At 46.2% G+C, this 18,698-nt stretch overlaps 1 protein-coding gene across 1 annotated transcript in view; it reads left to right on the plus strand.

Moving 5' to 3' along the window:
- Window positions 1–288: 288 nt before the first annotated feature.
- Window positions 289–18,698, plus strand: part of SORCS3 (sortilin related VPS10 domain containing receptor 3) — a 612,976-nt gene continuing 594,566 nt past the window's right edge. Inside the window, exon 1 of the mRNA XM_050804899.1 lies at window positions 289–1,631. Within this exon, the coding sequence (XP_050660856.1) occupies window positions 1,005–1,631 (627 nt within the window). The 5' untranslated portion in view covers window positions 289–1,004. The remainder of the gene's footprint in view (window positions 1,632–18,698) is intronic.

The raw sequence follows: 18,698 nt of genomic DNA on the forward strand, positions 1-18,698 counted from the left end.
CGCGCCCAAAGCCCGAGCGCACACCTCCCGCCCCCGCCCCACTTGCCATCGCTCACACTAACAAGCACACATGCTCGTGCAAACGCGCACGCACGGAACCGCGCGCCCCCTCACACCCAGCCGCGCTCCCGGCCCGGCTCAGCCAGGTGCCCCCACGCGGCAGCGCCGGGTCTGCCCACTAGCCCCCTGCGAAGTCCTCGCCTCACGCCCGCCCGCCTGCGCGCACGCACGCGCACGCACGCATTCTCCGCGCCCCCGCGCGGGGGCGCAGGCCTCGGGTGGCGGGGTTTGGCGGGGAGCCGGCCGGGCCAGGGATCCGCGAGCAGAGTCCCGGGTGCATCCCAGGCTTGGCTTCCGTGCGCAGCCTCCCCGCGCGGAGGCACCTGGCTCCCCCTCGGCTCTAGAACGCGAACAGTTGGCGTTGAGCACACAACTCCTCCTCCCTCTCCCCCGAGACCCCTGTACCCTCCCCGCGCGCCATCTCCCGCCCCTCATAACAGGCCCGGAGAGTAAACCCCCAAACGCGTCCAGAAGCGGCTCCCAACTCTTCGCCGGGAGCACGTTGGAGCCTGGATTTCGTAGAGACTCGGGATTGGAGTCTATTGCCGGCCCCTCCTGGATCCGGCTTGATTTTCATATTTTAAGAAGATTTTCTTATTACCTTTGATTACTCCTTTTAACGAAATTCTGGAGGAGCTCAGTGGGGAAGATTGGTGGGAATCTGATTTTAAGAAAGAAAGCACCGAAGGGACAATTATTCATTTTCCTCGGGTTTGGAATCACCCTCTGGACGAGAGAGCGGGCGAGCGGGAGCTAGGTGGGAAGAGTGGAGAGGATCGGCGAGGCGCGCCAGCCGGAGCCACCTCCTTCCCGGCCGCCCCCTCCCCACTCCCCCTACACACACTCGCTCGCTCGCTCGCCGGCGCGCGCACACCCCCCGCGCCGGACCCGCACCTCGGCGGGCGCCACACACTCGGCAGCCCGAGCAGCGGTACCGCAGCGGGATGGAGGCGGCGCGCACGGAGCGCCCCGCAGGCTGGCCGGGGGCGCCGCTTGTCCGGACGGGGCTCCTACTCCTGTCGACGTGGGTCCTGGCCGGCGCCGAGATCACTTGGGACGCGACAGGCGGTCCCGGGCGCCCGGCAGCCCCGGCTTCGTGGCCACCGGCGTTGTCTCCACTCTCGCCGCGGGCAGTGGCAAGCCAGTGGCCGGAGGAGCTGGCGAAGGCGCGGAGAGCCGCCGTGCTGGGGCGCCGGGCCGGACCAGAGCTGCTGCCCCAGCAGGGCGGCGGCAGAAGCGGTGAGATGCAGGTGGAAGCCGGAGGGACGTCGCCGGCAGGCGAGCGGCGGGACCGGGGCATCCCAGCTCCTGGCAAGCTTGGCGGCGCGAGGAGGAGTCGCCGGGCGCAGCCCCCAAGCACCCCGGAGCGCGGGGACGCCCGGGCTACTGCTCCGGCCGATGGTTCCAGAGGAAGCCGACCCCTGGCTAAGGGTTCCCGGGAGGAGGTGAAGGCGCCGCGGGCTGGGGGGTCGGCGGCTGAAGACCTCCGGCTGCCCAGCACCTCCTTCGCGCTGACCGGGGACTCGGCCCACAACCAAGCCATGGTGCACTGGTCGGGACACAACAGCAGCGTGAGTACCCACCCGGCGGCGTGTCCGCCTGCTTCCTGACACCGAAGGGGAATGGAGGGGGGGGGCGGGAGCGAGGGACAGATAGTTGCTCGGGGTCGAGGCGGGGGACGCCTCGACTTTTCGAGATAACAGGTTTGTCCGATTCCCCCCACGCCCCCAACAGGTTAACGGAGTTTGTTGTTAGACGCTGTGTGCGTTTGTTTACTGGAGACCCTAGGCTTCGGGCCGCCGGGAGGGGAGATGAGGAAGGGGTTTCTTAAAGATGAGTGGGGGAGGGATCTATGCCCACTTTCTCCCATACTTGGCTTGGAGGGTCAGTTTTCCTGTTTTCGGGGTACTTGAATTCTTGGATGAGAAAAAGGGCTGACTTGGGGCGGGAGCCTCTGAACAGACCGGTTCCTGCGACTGCCCAGGCTCCCCCACCCACCCCCCCGCGCCCGTCACGCGAAAGGGAACCCGGGAAGCCATTCGGACTCCCAGCCTCCTGCTCGCCTCGGGGTCGCTGCTCTCCGCTCCAGGCGCGCAGTCCTCTAGCCCAGGAGGGAGGCTCGGCCAAGTCGGCCCCAAGCCTTGGCCTTCTGTTAACCCCAGTTCCTCCTTCAAAGCCCAGGGAGCGGCCCTGGAAAGCCGTAGCAGAGGCCGTAAAAAAAGTTTAAAGCGTGAAGCGAAATTCCACACCCATCCAGCGCCCATGCCACACCGCTCGCCCTCACGCACGCACGCACAGACACACGGAAGTCGCTGAGCAGAAAACTCTCGCCTTCACCACTGCATTCTGCGCCACAAACGGCTCCCTGAGCGGAGTTGGGTCCCTGAGCTTCCTGCACACCTCACCGCCCGCTTTTCCCCGCCACCGGGTTCTCCCGGACAAGGATGTACCGAGAGGTGGCGCCGTTGAGCCCGCTCTGGCCGACTCGGGCGTTCGGGACTGGGCACCCGACTGAGCATCGCGCCCGCCCGCCGGGCAGCTGCAGCGGCTCGCAGCGCGTGCCCGGAGGGGCTCCCCGTACTTCGCCGGCACCCAGCGCTGTGCAGCCAAGCAAAGAAAAGGCGGGTGACAGGTTCCCACCATCTTCCCCACTTCCCTCCCTCCCGCGGTCCCTACTTCAGCCAGATTTGGAAAATCCTTTCCTCTTCTCTGGCTCAATGGTTCAGATCAGAACCTGGCGTTGGGTAGGGTGCACGCTCCAGGCGGAGGATGACGGGTGTCTGTACAAGCAGCCTTGGGTAATTGATTTGATAGGAACTCACTCCGCAACTCCCTGCCGTTTTGTATTTCTCTTCATGACCGATGTTTGACAAGATTTCTCTGGGAAATTTTTGCCTTATTTTAACAGAGCCTGGGGTGTCCAGGATTGGGTATCTAATAAGAGGAAAGCGAGGGGTCCGCAGAAGGTAGCACATAAGCAATACCAAAGTGCAGATTTCTTGGTTTCTAATGATGCATAGCGCGGCAGCCCAGTCTGGGTAGCTGATGCTGGGCTTGAAGGACCAGTGGAGTCCAGCTCCAGAAGGGCGCAGTGGTGGACTTCATCTGCCTTGGATGAAGACCCCCGCAGCCTCGGGCTGACAGATCTGGCGAGGGGTGAACAACGTGTGCCTTTGCAGGGCTGGGTGATTGAAGACTTCTAAGTCCTTTCCAAGAGGACTTGGATATGTGTGTGCTGTGCGGAGATTCTGACAGCAGAGGTTGTGAATCCCAACTTCATTTTAGTTTGATTATGTGTGTGTGTGTGTGTGTGTGTGTGTGTGTGTCGAGGTTCTTACTTGGTGAGGAGGATGGCTAGGATGTGTGTAAGTAAATATATCCTAGGAAGAGGAGGATGTAATGTCTTCACATCTGTGGCTTTACTACTGCCACATTAGGACAATATAAATTCACCCTCCCTGAAGAGTTTTCCTGTGTCTCTGCTTTTAAGGATTATTTTTGAGTATTTACAAAGCCTCTGAAGATGGGACTTTAGAGAAAATGCTTCCTGCAAATAGCAGTTAACTGTGCATGACCTTCTTTGCTCATCTTCAAAGCAGTTGTGCAGCAGAAGAGGTGAGGGGCAGGTCTGGCCCGTGCTTCCTGGGGAAATGACTCTTCAGTCAAATGACGGCCAACGGGGCTTGGGTACTGGAGCAGTTGGCCTTGGAGTCCTTGGTGACAGCAATGAGATTGGACAATGTATGAACAGCCCCCAGGGACTTATTGGTTGTACTCTTGGCCAGCCTTACTGCCCATGCTGGAGCACCACAGGTGGATGTAGGGCCACGCGCTGTCTTCTCTTTCCATTCTAGGGAAGAACTGCCTCTTTAGCCCCTAGGCTGGACCTGTCTTTTCTGACCACATTTTGTAGGCAATCCAGAGAGACATCCTTGATTATCAGGTCTGTGAGCCTCTGTGAAGAAGATGGAGAAGCATACTCACATGGCCCTGTCTTTGAGACTTTAAGGAAATCTCCTGGTGAGTCACTGGGAAACCAGTTTCAGCAACATTTACCCAGTTGGTTTTTCTCCTGTCCTCCTTTCCTGATGGCAGGAAAAGAAGGTGTTGTAAATAAAAGCCAAGGTGAAGAGTGATGGGGATGAGGATGCTTTGGAAAGATCCCTTCATCATTGGTTTCAAAGTGGAGGGAGATGTCCATAAAACAGAGAACATGGGGCCTAGCTCCAGGCTCTTCTGACATGGGAAGAGAATTTTATCTTTTCTTCTGGCTTCTGGAGTATTAGACATGTCCTTCTTCAGGAGGCCACCAGTTTAATTTTTAACACAATGAGGGTTTCCTTGCTCTTCTTCCAAGTGTCTCTGATGCACCCGATTACTTGATATGAGTTCCCTTTTGGGGAAAGTTTTCAGTAACCCTATGAAATTGAAAATTGAACTCCATTCTGACTGAGTTTACAGTCAGGGATGCAGGGTGGGACATGTAAGAGAAGGGCCTTCAGCCCACGCCATTGGTCCCGTGTGTGCCCCAGGTGGTTGAGGGTACAGGAGGAGACCTTTGACCAAGACTTGGGGTGGGTATTTGCCTTGGTCCCAGGACTGAGAAGAGATGGCTTTGGGGGCAAAGGAGAAGGAGTGCAGCTGGCTTTGGGCAAAGGAATCAGGAGGGCATGGGGCCTGGGCACCATCTCTGACCATGTTGCCTGCCAGGTGCTCTGGCTGGAAAGTGAGTGGACTTGGCCTTGGAGCCTTTACTGTGGAGGAGCGATTTGCTATTTTTTCTCTCCAGTTGCCTCCAGCTGGAGTCCTGGTGATTAATGGGTTAGAGAGTGTTTCACAAACACCCAGAGGGAGCCCAGTCCCCGTGGCTTACAGGGAAACAGAAAAACACATTATTCTGTCCTTTTTCTTCAAATGAAAGAAGAAGCCTCCCTGCTTGCTCAGTGAGTTGGCAAATGACTCTGGAGAGTGGAAAGTTGTGAAGGCACAGTCCACTTCTCCGCACCCCCTCCTCCTTGGATTAACCCTTCATGCCCCACCCCCCCGCATTCCTGGTGCTGAGGTGAAAACACAGCATCTGCCCTAACGTTGGACCTCATGTCCTTCCAGCAGCGCACTCAAAGTGGTAGTGATTTGCAGGCTGCTGCCCCTGCAGTGTATCTGCTTGGAATACTTGCCAGCTAGTTCTCAGTTAATGTGCCCAACACTGCATCTTGGTGAAGAGAAATGGGGAGATGCTGATATTTTTAGGCCCTCCCAGATCACTCTGCCCTGAGCATACTAGTAGGTATAACACACAGATTCTCCCAGGCAGGATTTCCTACCCTTAACTAATTCAGCTGGACTGTATTCTAAAATATTTACTCCTAATGTGCAAAATAGTGACAGATTTGATCAGATTAATTGTATTTCACTCACTGGATCATCTAATTGTGGCTCCAAACAGATTTTTCAAATAGCTTTTGGCTGGATTGCCTTGTCTTCATCGTCCCTGCTCACAGTTCCTGTGTCACAATATCTTAATGCATTCTGCCTTCTTGGAGGCTTAATAAAGAAGCCTGCCACAGAAGCCATTCTTCAGGGTTTTGCCAAAAAAATCTGTTTTCAATTAATATTACAAGGGGAAACCATGTCAGTTGAGATGTAGCTGGGAAATGCATGGGGACATAATGGCACTAATTGCTCCTGGTCATTGCTGGTCTGAGGGGCGGTGGGGAGAGGAGGAGCTGGGCACAGCTATTTATCTGCTCTGTGATTTCTCTGATGGCTGGATTAGACGGTGTGATTTCCATCTCAGATCCTTCAGTGATTTCCAAGGTGAGCAGAAGTTGCAGACTCCTTAATTGGGAGGCCTGATTTAATGATTACAGAAATGCAGTGGCTGGAACTTGCTTTGTAGTTGGCAAAGAAGGAATGCTGGGAAGTGGCTTCTCCAGTGGTGTTGGATTTAAGGGAAGCGGAGTTGGTGACTCCAGTGGCAGGAAGGCTCAGTGGACAGAAGGGAAAATTGCTTTTTCCTTGGGCTGTGTAAATCTATTGTCAGTGAAGGAATCCTGGAACTGGATGATCTGTGGGCCCTGAATCATCTCATAAGGAGCAGAGAGGTGTGACAAAGCAGACACTCTGTGATAGGAAGATTTGGCTGGAGACCAGTGGTTTATCCAAGGCTAGGTGCAGATTGGCTAAGTCACTTAAGGCCTGTGGCTTGACCCACCTGTTGATTTCCTGCTTTCTGCCTTCTTTGGGCCTCTTGGTTGGCTTGAACACTTCCCTTATAGGGAGAACATGTCAAAGGATGATTCTGCAGTAAGTTTGGGGGAGAAAAGTGGCCTTGTGGAGGAGGAGGTGGGAAATACAGAATGTGAGTGCTTAGTGGGTCACTCGGCAGTTCTGGTAAGTAGAACTGGCTTTGTGGTTGGATCGAATTTGGCTAAGTTTGTTCTGGTGTTGTGGGTAACTGGGAAAAGGCTCAGATAGGGCTCTGACTTTGTTGGTAGTCAGTGGAGATGAGGGAGCTTTGCCTTACACATGGTTGGCACTTGATAATGTTTGACTGAGTGAATGAAAGACAGTCTGAAGTCTCATCAAGCAGAGATGATAAAGGAATTAGAAATTGTTGTTGCCTGGGATAGCAATGATTTCAGAACTTGACAGCTGCTATAGCCAGGAGTATTTCATCCGGTGTGTCTACATTCTGGCTTGAGGACCTTTGGTTTCTTGAATTCAAATCCAGAGTCCATTAGCCTGGCATTCAAGGCTATGTATGTCCTGGGTCTACTTCTCCAACTTTGGGTTTGACTCTTCCCTGATTAACTCCTGCATTCTGGCCAGGGCAGCGTCTTCATTGTCCCAAGCACCTTGAGGTCTCCTCCACTTGAGGCACCTTTCTTTCTTGATGAAAGGGCACCTGTTATTCATAGCTCAGTTCAACATTCCGACTCAGTAGCTCTATGAAACGTTCCTTAGAAGCATTTATTTCTCTTCCCCTACTTATTTATAGAATTTAAAGAATGAACTACACATTTGATCATATTTAGTTTAGTACTTACTTTAGTTTTATATTATTTGGTGAGTGTTTTGAGGGTAAGAGCTGAAATAATTAAAACAGTACCCCCTCCCTCCCATCACCATCAAGTGTGAGTTCTGTTCTTCTCATCCATGCCTGGCAGCATGTGCCACAGGGTAGTACATAGCTCAGTAATACTGAACTCATCTGGGGAGTTGGACCGTGACTTAGCTGCAGGGTAAGAGGAGAGGAAAGACCATTTTGCCCTAAGTAACTTAACAGGTTAACACCGTCTCTTAATGACACTGAGTTTATACAACTGGTGTATTGTTTCATATATACATGTTAACATAAGATTCAGAGGGATCTCTACGCTACTTAATAAGAGGATAGAAATAAGGACTAGTTAACAATCCTGGCTTCTCATGCACTTCAGAGATCAGATGGACACTCCCGTAAGACATTCATCAATTTTCTGAGTTTTTCCTGTGTATGTGGCCTTGTCCTAGAAACTGTGGGGTTGGTAGAAGTGTGATAGAGGGGATACAAAGAAGGATGAGACAACATTTGCCTCATGGTCCTGCCAACATGCTTTGGATGTGAGAGTGCTCTTCTGTAAAGTTAAATAATATGTGACAACAAGACAGATGCCGTGGGGTGACATGTGGTTAATTGTCAAGTGATCGTTTCAGGTTATGAGCTCACAGAAGAGAGGACCCCTGTGGGACATACTACAGGAATTTTGCAGACTGTCGAGGCTGGAAGTGCACTTGCGAATTGTCTTCATCAAATCACTCAGGATAGAGATGAGGATGTGATACTCAGACAGAAACATGGCAGCCTACCTTGGATCCCACTTATTATTATTATTTTTTTCTCTTGGAAGAGCCATCCCCTCTTCACACCCATTTTTCTCCTTTCTTCTCATGTTAACAGAACATTTTCCCTCTAAGAGGATTTGTGTGTTTTCACTCTGATGAGGTGCCCATTTTATAGGTAGGGTAGACTGAGGCCTTAGGATGGGTATAATATGAGGCTAGTCAGAGAGATTTAGGAATAGAGTCTTTCCTTCTGTTCTGGGGCCATGCTCTATAGCCACCCTGCCCACCCACTGTGATGGCTGCAGACAGTGAATAACAAGCTAGTTAATGTTGGACAAGCTGTGTCTTACTAACCATTGTTAATGGGGGCCTCCTGTGAGTCACCTTGTTATTTGAGTTAGTGAGTAATTCAAGCCTGGTTACATCACAACCAGAAACATTTTGCTCCTTTACTTTGATCGGTGTAGTTTGGATTTAATTATTTATGGATATGCTGTTGTTTATAGTACACTAATAAATGTTCTATAGTAAATTTGGAAAAAATAATGGAATCTACGACCTCAGGATTGCACAAATTGCTGTCTGCTATTGAATGCATGCAGGGAAGCAGAGGAAGCCATCTGTGCTTGGTTGAGATGAGAGGGACCTGCAGCAGAGTGGGGCCAGCAGGGTTACTGGTCAGTAAAACTGTGCCCTTGACTAAGTAGGGGACTGTTACTTGGCATACATCGGAAAGAGAAAAAAACCTTCTTTAGGGGAAAGACTGTAAATAAAGCTATGTAGGATAATCAAGGATTCTGTGAGGTTGTAGGATTATTTAGTACGGGTATATGGTACAACTTGTGTGAATTCATATTTGTGGAGAGATTTCATCCTGAATGCAATCCTCTTTCGGATTTGTTGAGAACGGATAGACTGGGAAACTGAAACAGGCCACATACTAAATAAGATCATGGATTGTGCAGCCAGGTGCCTGGCTTCAAGTCCTGCCTCTGTTTCTTAATAGCTGTGTGACATTGGGCAAGTTGTTACCCTCTCTGCTGTTTCTTCATATGGAAAAAGGGGGTGATGATATAGTATCTCTCACCTTGGGCTGTTGTAAGAAGTAAGTGAGATTGTACAGGGCAGAGTGCTTAAAAGGAGTGCCTGACCCATTTGTAGCAAGCACTCAAGATACTTTTAGTTTAGTTGTTATTTTTATACCTGGAAGGGGCCTTCCCTTAATTTTCAGATGGAAATGTTGAAGCAGAGGTAGAAGGCACTCGCTCAGAATTTCCCAGTGAGCTGATGGCAAGGCCTTGGCTAGATCCCAGTTCTCATCAAGATACTCATTTCAACCACCTCCCATAGTTCATGCTCCCAGTCACATGAGTCTTTGCCATGTCTATCATTTATGTCGTGCTAAAGTAGACGTTGAAAAGGATCTAGAAGTGAATGACTGGGGACCTGGATTCTTGAAATTCATAGTCAGAATTTGTAATAGAAACAGAATCACATTAGTTAGATGATTACACTAATAAGCTATGAATAAGGTTAACATTATTTCAGGGCTTTTATTGCATGGAGAGTTAAGGGATCCAGAAAGATGAAGAGTAGCTTCTCTCAGATTGGGCATCCATGATACAACTCATAGCTAATCAAGGGAGGCTTCTTGAGGGAAGTGAGTAAAGTGTGTAGCTTCTAGAACATTGGAGATCACTGGATTGCTGGGGCTGGTTCGCAAGCAGATCCCATTGTGCCAAAGACTCATCTGTGCCAAAGTCATGGGCTAGACCTCGATGTTCATTTTTCCTCTCCTCTTCTGTATTTGTGCCTGTTGTGAAATGGGCGTATCACATGGATTGGAGCTATCTGTAGAATATCTGCAGCCTGTTCCTCAGAATTATCACACTGGTACAATCCACTAATTACTTTGTGGTGATCTATACCCATAGAGTTGCAGGCTTGAGTTCCCTTTTTGCCTTCACCCTGTGTACCAAGAATGGAACCTGAGAGCCCTACATAGACACTAGAGGGAGCGTTGCCCTGGGAAAGAAGTGAAAATAAATAGGATGAAATAACGAGACAATGCTGTACCAAGAATTGTTCCGAAGAAGGGAAGATGAAAAGTAGCCTGTAAGTGAATTGTGTAGGGGTTGTATGATGACCCATAGATGAATAATCAGTTGGCAGCAGGGCAGTTTTCAATCCTGGGGGGCTGATCATTCAGCCTCTTCCTACAGAAAAAAGGGGAGTAGATACAAACACGTTCATCCAGGAGTTAGATACTCAGACCATTAATGACTGAACTAACACTCTACAAATAGATTCAGCTGGAAGTGATGCTTAGGCTGGGTTCTCCCATCTCTTCTGTATTTCCTTCCTTTTTGCTTGCTTGCTCTCTTGTATCTGGTGGTTAGTCAATAGGTGCTTATTGAGTTGAACAGAATAAATACTTGCTTAAATACTTAAAAGTGCCTGGATAAAGAACAAGTGTCTTGGGGATAGAGAAGTGTCTGGCCTGCTGTTGCTGGCCTGGGGTCTGCACCCTGGGACATTGCAGCTATCTCTCACAGGCTCTCAGGTCCCACATGCCTGACTCATCCTCCCAAAAGCCTTTTTGACATCTATGGTGATGTAGGCATTTTCTCATTCAGATGGTTAGAATCAGGTTAAAGATTACACTGCTGCATAAGAAATAAACTTTTTCTTTTAAAAATCTGTTCTCAGTGGGAGATGACGAACAATTACCGAGTTGAACATTTTCAAGACTAGAAAAATAGCTCAAGCTGCCATATCTGAATGTGATTACACATAGTGGGGGAACTTGTCTACAATAAGAGTTCTGAGACAATGAAGCTGGTGACACAGAGAAACTTGCTTTCCAGAGTGGTGGTGGAAGAGGAGGGTATCCTTAGTGGTGAAACAGATGCTTATCTCACTGTGTTGCTTTCAGTGTTATTCATGCTTGAAAGCAAACTTTTGTTTGAAAGATTTCTTAAAACTCTAAAACATCTTTTCTGTCATGAGAAGGTCCCTAAGCAACAGCAACCTTGAGCAAGTCTCTAAGCCTTAGTTTCGCTGGCTGTAAAATGATGATAATACTGGTCTTGCAGGATTGTTGTGAACCTTAGAGATGATGCCTATAAAGGGCCTAGCATAATAGTCAATTTTAACATAAGAATGTTAACTTTTGTAATTCCAGTACTTTGGGAGGCTGAGGTGGGCAGATCACTTGAGGTCAGGAGTTTGAGACCAGCCTGGCCGACATAGTGAAACCTCCGAGCTCTACTCAAAAAACAAAAACAAACAAACAAACAAACAAAAAACAAAAATTAGCTGGGCGTGGTGGCACATCCCTTTAATCCCAGCTATATGGGAGGCTAAGGCTAGAGAATCTCTTGAACCTAGGAGGCAGGGGTTGCAGTGAGCCGAGATGGCGCCACTGCATTCTGCAGCCTGGGTGACAGAGTCAGACTCTCAGAAAAAAAATATGTTAATTCTCATTTGGAGATTTGTTGGTACTCTACTCATATTCCGGGGTGTTCCTTTGCTCTGCATGCTGGCCTAATTTCCAACCACCAGCACCAGGGACTGTTTGCCCAACAGCTTTCCCTGGCCACTGTAGCTTGCTTTGATCACACAAGGCAAGGAAGAGTCAAGAAATTAATGCCTGTGAGGGAGCAGGGAGCAGCCACTACCAATGACTGGTGGGAGTTGATGGATAAATATCCAGCCCCCTTGACCACTGGGGTTGGCTAACTCTGAGACATGTTTCTTTCATGGTCTCCCAGAGCTCCCCGTAGGATTAAACCCCAGTTTTAAATGTGTGTGTGTGTGTGTGTTTTTAAATAGGTGCATTATTAGTAAGGAGAGAGCCTACAAATATGATTTAAAAAATGGAAAGTGCTTCTTTCAAGCATGCCTAGATTTGGTCTTACTTCAAGCAGATGTATTTTCATTCATTCTTTCACTCATTCATTCAATATTTTTTTTTGCTTAGTATGATGCCAATTCAGTTATTTGAATATTCTGAGATTTAGTTTCCTCACCTGTAAAATGAAAAAGTTGCAAAAACTGCTGCAGCCCACCTCACCACAAAGTAGATATATTAGGTCAGTCATTTCTTGATGGGTGAAATGGGGACAATCCTATTTGCTCCCTTTATGTCACAGTTAAAAAATGAGATGGTGCACATGGAAGCATTTTGTAAAGAATAAGGGGTGATATGAACCCAAGTTGTTAGTTTACCTCAACTCTCCTTCATTCCCTTAAGGAGCTATAGACCCTTTGACAACAGATTTGAGACCAGATACAGCTCTTGCCTTCTTCTGCCTTCTCTCAGTACAAATGAACACTGCCATTAACATGCATACCGTGGTAGTAAAAACTCCAAGATTCTTATTCCAGGCATGATATACAATTTATTTCAAGTCACACCTGATATCATAAAATTCTCAGATGGGAGTGTAATTTGGATGTTTTAAAAAAACATTTGCCCCAGCTCATGGCCTGTATTGATTGTTCTGCCTTACTCTTTTCAGATCATGTGAAGTATTTAGAGAGCGCCTACTATACGCCTAGTGAGGCAGCATGTACAAAAAAAATCTATGTGATGCAGACCGGACACCCAAAATAACTTACAGTTTTGTGTGTGGTAAACATGTTGGACAGCTATTGCAGAGAGCAGTGAGATAGCATAAGACATGTGCTAATGGAGCATTCTTAGGAAATAACTTGAACATAATCAAGACCACAGTGAATGAAAATTAATGAAAGTGTTAAAAAATTCTGGTTGTTTTTATTATCTGCAACAAAATCTACTAGCACAATAAGAAAGAGATGTCGTACTCTATCACCAAACGTGGGTCACTTGACAAGGAGTGTCCTGAGCTTTGAGGTCGAATAGATTACCTGTTGTTCTGACAATTGTTCAGAATTCTGCCATGTCAGTGTAGGGTATAAATTTCTTATAGACAACTCTGTTTTACCTTGTGTTTCTACTTGTTTTATTTTCTTTATAGGAAGATAAAGAATATGCTATTTCACCATAGTACTATGATATTCCAACTTTTCAGTTGTATTATTATTAGATATTCTAATTTGTACTGATTTCTTTCTTTCTAGGCCTGTTTCCCTTCTGTCATCTTGAGATTTCTATTTATTTTACTCTTGGATTAGTGCCTCTATTTTTTGGATTCCATTCCTTCGTTGTGGGCTGCTTTTCATTTTTCTGTGGCATATCCTCAAGTAATCTTTTTCAGAGAATGCATGGGAATGTCTTGGTTTATACTTCGTGTCCTGACAGAATGTGAGTAGATGTATTTTGACTCTCAAAAGATCCTGGCTTAGATGATGAATCATATGGTCACCCAGTGCTTGGGAGATATTAATGCTTTAAAAAAATTTTTAATTTAAAAAATGTTTTGTGGGTACATAGTAGGCATGTATACTGATGGGGTACATGAGATGTTTTGATACAGATATGCATTGCATAATAATCACATCATGGAAAATGGGATATCTGTTCATTCAAGCACTTATCATTTGTGTTAGAAATCATCCAGATTATACTCTTTTAGTTATTTTAAAATGTACAATTAAATTATTATTGACTGTAGTCACCCTTTTGTGCTATCAAATACTAGGCCTTATTCATTCGTTTTATTTTTTATTCCCATTAATAATCCCCACCTCCCCCTCTCCCCCACTACCCTTCCCTGCCTCTGGTAATCATTCGTCTACTCTATGTCCATGGGTTCAGTTGTTTTCATTTTTAGACCCCACAAATAAGTGAGAACATGCCATGTGTGTCTTTTGGTGCCTGGCTTATTTCACTTAACATAATGACCTCTACTTCCATCCATGTTGTTGCAAATGACTGAATTTCATTTGTTTTTATGGCTGAATAGTACTCCACTATGTATATGTACCACATTTTCTTTATCCATTCATCTGTTGATAGACAGTTAGGTTGCTTCCAAATCTTGGCTATTGTGAATAGTGCTGCAACAAACATGGGAGTGCAGATATTTCTTTGATATATTGATTTCCTTTCTTTTGACTGTATACCCAGCAGTGGGATTGCTGGATTTTATGATAGCTCTATTTTTAGTTTTTTGAGGAACCTCCAAACTGTTCTCCATACTAGTTGTACTAATTTACATTCCCACCAACAGTGTACAAGTGTTCTGCGTGTCCTCACCAGCATTTGTTATTGCCTGTCTTTTGGATATAAGCCATTTTAACTGGGGTGAAGTGATATGTTATTGTAGTTTTGATTTGCATTTCTCTGATGATCAGGATATCCACTTTTAAAAAAGATTCTTGGCATGTCTAAAATTTTGTTTTGCTCTCACATTGGCTTGGTGGTTCATCTGGATAGAGAAATCTAGGGTCAAAGAAAGTTTTTCTTGGATTTGGGAAGTACTTAGGTTATTTGATGATTTTGTATCATGTGCTATTTTGGCATTATATGTGTCTCCCCTTCTACTCATGGACTGATGAAGGTGGGAAAAGGAGTTACATAACATAAGATACCTGTGACTTTGTTCAAATTAGTGATGTGCAACCCTTGAGGAAGCCCGATGCATTAAAACTGGATTTATGCAAAATCGGTAGTATAAGGTGGGGGATTATACACTCTGCAGGGCCATTTGCTGTTGACACTCATTATCCAAATACCTTCAGTGTAAAACTCAACCAAAAGAAGTAGTTTTAGGCAGGGTGTGGTGGCTTATGCCTGTAATCCCAGCACTTTGGGAGGCTGAGGCGGGTAGATCACCTGAAGTCGGTAGTTTGACACCAGCCTGGCCAACATGGTGAAACTTTGTCTTTAGTAAAAATTCAAAAATTAGCCAGGTGTGGTGGCATACACCTGTAGTCCCAGCTACTTGGGAGGCTGAGGCAGGAGAATCACTTGAACTGGGGAGGCGGGGTTTCCAGTGAGCAGAGATCGCACCACTGCACTCCAGCTTGGGTAACAGAACTCCGTCTCAAAAAAAAAAAAAAAAAAAAAAAAAAAAAAGGAGTTGTTTTATTTATTCAATTTTAGCTTCGGGGGTACATGTGAAGGTTTGTTGTATAGGTAAACTCATTTCATGGGCGCTTGTTGTACAGATTATTTTGTCATCCAGGTATTTAAACCTAGTACTCAATAGTTATTTTTTCTGTTCCTCTTGCTTCTCCCATCCTCCACTCTCAAATAGCCCCCAGTGTCTGTTGTTCCTCCCTTTGTGTTCATGAGTTCTCATCATTTAGCTCCCACTTATAAGTGAGGACATGTGGTATTTTATTTCTGTAAAATATGGTACATATACACCATGGAATACTATGCAGCCATAAAGACAAATGAGATCTTGTCTTTTGCAGGAACATGGATGGAGCTGGAGGCTATCATCCTTAGTTACTTTTTATTTAAAAAAATTTAAAGTCATTTTTTAAAACCACAGCTATAGCCAATTGATACGGTTTGGAACTGTGTTCTTGTGCAAATCTCATGTTACACTGTAATCCGCATTGTTGGAGGTGGGGCATAGTGGGAGGTGATTGGATCACGGAGACAGATTTCTCATGAGTGATTGGTTTAGCACCATCCTCTTGGTACTATCCTTGTGACAGTGAGTGAGTTCTCGTAAGATCTGGTTGGTTAAAAGTGTGCAGTGCCTGCTGCCCCCACCCTGCCTTGCTCCTGCTTCTGCCATGTAAGACATCTGTTCCCCCTTTGCCTTCTGCTATGATTGGAAGTTTCTTGAGGTCTCCCCAGAAGCATAAGCTAATATGTTTCCTGTACAGCCTGCAGAACCATGAGCCAATTAAACTTCTTTTATTAAATATAAAATACACAGTCTTAGATATTTCTTTATAGCAATGTGAGAATGGACTAACACATCAATATTCAATACATATTTGTGGCATCCCCTTTATGTGCCAGGTGCTGTTGGATTCTGAGTCTGTAATGGTGAGCAGTTCTCTGGTTGAGAGGTACATGTTAACACTAGGGACATTTAACCTAGGAAGGGCAGAGAGGGAGAAGCAGATGAGTTGAGATTGCAAAGATGTACAGGGTGGATTAGGTGCAGAGGAGAGGGAGGCAGGAAGGAGCAAGGTATTTGAAGGGGAAAGGAAGGACAGCGTGGCTGGAGCAGAGGGACTTGGGGAAGGTGAGAGATGAGATGGAGCTAGACAGGCAGGCATGGGCAGGACTAAGCAAGGGTTTAGTTCTTTATTCTAATAGCAAAGGGATGGCCTGGCATGGTGGCTCGTGCCTGTAATTCTAGTACTTTAGGAGACTGAGGAGGGCACATCCCCTGAGCCCAGGAGTTTGAGAGGCAACATGGAGAAACTCTGTCCCTACAAAAAATACACACACACACACAATTAGCTGGGCATAGTGGCATGTGCTTGTGGTCCCAGCTACTCAGGTGGCTGAGGCTAAGGCTGAGGTAGGAGGATCACTTGAGCCCAGGAGGTTGAGGCTGCAGTGAACTGTGATCATGCCACTGCATTCTAACCTGGATGACAGAGTGAGACCTTGTCGAAGAAGAAAAAGAAAAAAAGCAAAGAGGTAAGCCATGAAAAGGTTTATAGTAAGAGAGTGATAAAATTAAATGTACATCTAAAAACCACTCTCATCACCCTGTGGGTTAGAGGAAAAAAAGGATGAATGCTAAGAGGATGTAGCTGAAGAGGGTGATGGCTTGGATGGTGGCACTGGGGGTAGGTAAGAAGGAGTCTACTGAAGAAATATTTGGCCAATGTAGTTGATTGTGTCGTTAGCTCCAATTCTTCACTTCTCTTTATAACTTCCTTTGTATGGGACCTTTGCAGTGTCCTCTCTCTGTGAGTGGGATCTTTTTCCCCATCTTCTAACTTTTGGTTTGACCTTGTGACTTGCTTTGGCCAATAGAGAGGTGGAAGTGATAGTGTGCAGGTTTCAAGCTGAGTTATCAAGAAGCATGTGTGTTTCTACCTGTTGTCTTGTGCCTTTGGGGTGGCCATGAGAAAAACATGGCCTATTGGTCTCAGGAGGAGGATGAGAGACAACTAGTACACAGCTATTCCCAGCCAAGCCCAGGCTACATCAGCCCAGCCCAGCCAGGACCAGTAGAACCGCCTAGCTGAGCCCAGTTATGATCAGCCAACCCCCAGATGCCCTGAATATTTCTGAGAATAAGTGATTGATTGTTGTGAGAATAAGTGATTGAGATTTAGGTGGTTTATTTTGCAGCATTTTTGCAGCAGGTAAAATCAATAGAACTTGAGAGGTTGGATGTAGCAAATTTGTGGGAACATAATTACAGTGTAAAGTGAGGTTCACCTATATTTTGAGATCATTAGCCTCCTACATACATGCTCAGGGACGGACTTAGCAGTGTTTTTTTGGTGGTTGCCTGCCCCTTGCCTCTCTTTACAATTCATGGTTTCTTTTTCTGGAGCTGAATGAGGTAGGCCAGATTTATAGTCCAAAAGAATTAATTGTGTACTCTTTTTCCTTCTTATTCTCCTTCTGGCAGGCTAATCAGATTCCAGCAGAGCCTGAGAGATGAGTAATCCTCAGTTCCCTCAATAGGGGCCTTCAGACCCTAACATTTAGTGTATTCTTGTTGGAGTTGAAATCAATTTTAGCTCTAACTGTGAAGATGGAATTTCACTTGAAGGGGTGAGAAATACAGGACCAGTTATTTTCCTGGTTTTGACTGATTATTTAAAATATATTAGTTCTGATAAAATATTTAGCTTTTAAACAACAAATTTAATGTAGGGAATTGTATTTTATTTATTAATGGAAGTTGCAGGGAGATTGGTAGGAGTTGTGCTAAAGTGCACTGTTGTGATTTTGCAAAGTATAGTAATTACTGTAATATTTTGTTGAATTATTAATATCCACTATGCCTACAGGAACATAAGCTTCTGCAGTCAAATTCATTTTAAAATTGCCTTTCTCCCTTCTGGTTTTGTTTTGTGTTTTCTTTCTTACGCACTTACTAATTTTTAAAGAAATGGGGTGGGGCAGTGTTAATTATATTGTATGAAACACTGTTGTCATGTGCTAACTGAATATATACTTCTTCCAAGCTTGTTTGCAGTGGCAGATTGAGGGATGCTGAAAGAATCATGTCTGAGGAGAAAGGGCTCATCTGTGTGTTTTTTTCAGGAGCTGAGATGAGGAGAGAAAAATAGCAGAGAGGTCACATGTATGCACATGAGTATTATGTCTGCATGCTTCTAAGCAGAGCTGGTCCTACCTGTAGATTAAGTTGGTAGGTGTTTCATATGTGATGAAGCAGCACGAGTCTCCTTTTTTTTTGAGATGGAGTTTGCTCTTGTTGCTCAGGCTGGAGTATACAATGGCATGATCTTGGCTCACTTTGTATTTTGTATTTTTAGTATAAACAGTATTTCATCATGTTGGCCAGGGTGGTCTCGAACTCCTGACTTCAGGTGATCCACTGACCTTGGCCTCCCAAAGTGGTGGGATTACAGGTGTGAGCCACAGCACCTGGTCTCAAGTCCCCTTTCTTAATTACTTTGACAGTGATTACTTAGTGTCTATTATGTGCTCAAATGAAATTATTGTGGATGATGATGATGATGATGGTGATGGTGATGGTGATGGTGATAATGGTGATAGCTTACAGTTGTTACCTGAATGGGCTCATGCTGCAATAGGACTCTGGATGGAGTGCAGGGTTATACATAAGCGCTTTTATTTTTTTGGTTGTGGCTAAACTGAAATTGTAGTACTAGCCTTCATATGAATATCTGCTAGTTTTATGAAATGGTGTAAGTCCACATCTGAGACTCAAGTTTCCTCATCTGTGTAATAGTTG

This window comes from Macaca thibetana, chromosome 9 (genome assembly GCF_024542745.1).
Source record: "Macaca thibetana thibetana isolate TM-01 chromosome 9, ASM2454274v1, whole genome shotgun sequence".
Lineage (NCBI taxonomy): Eukaryota > Metazoa > Chordata > Mammalia > Primates > Cercopithecidae > Macaca > Macaca thibetana.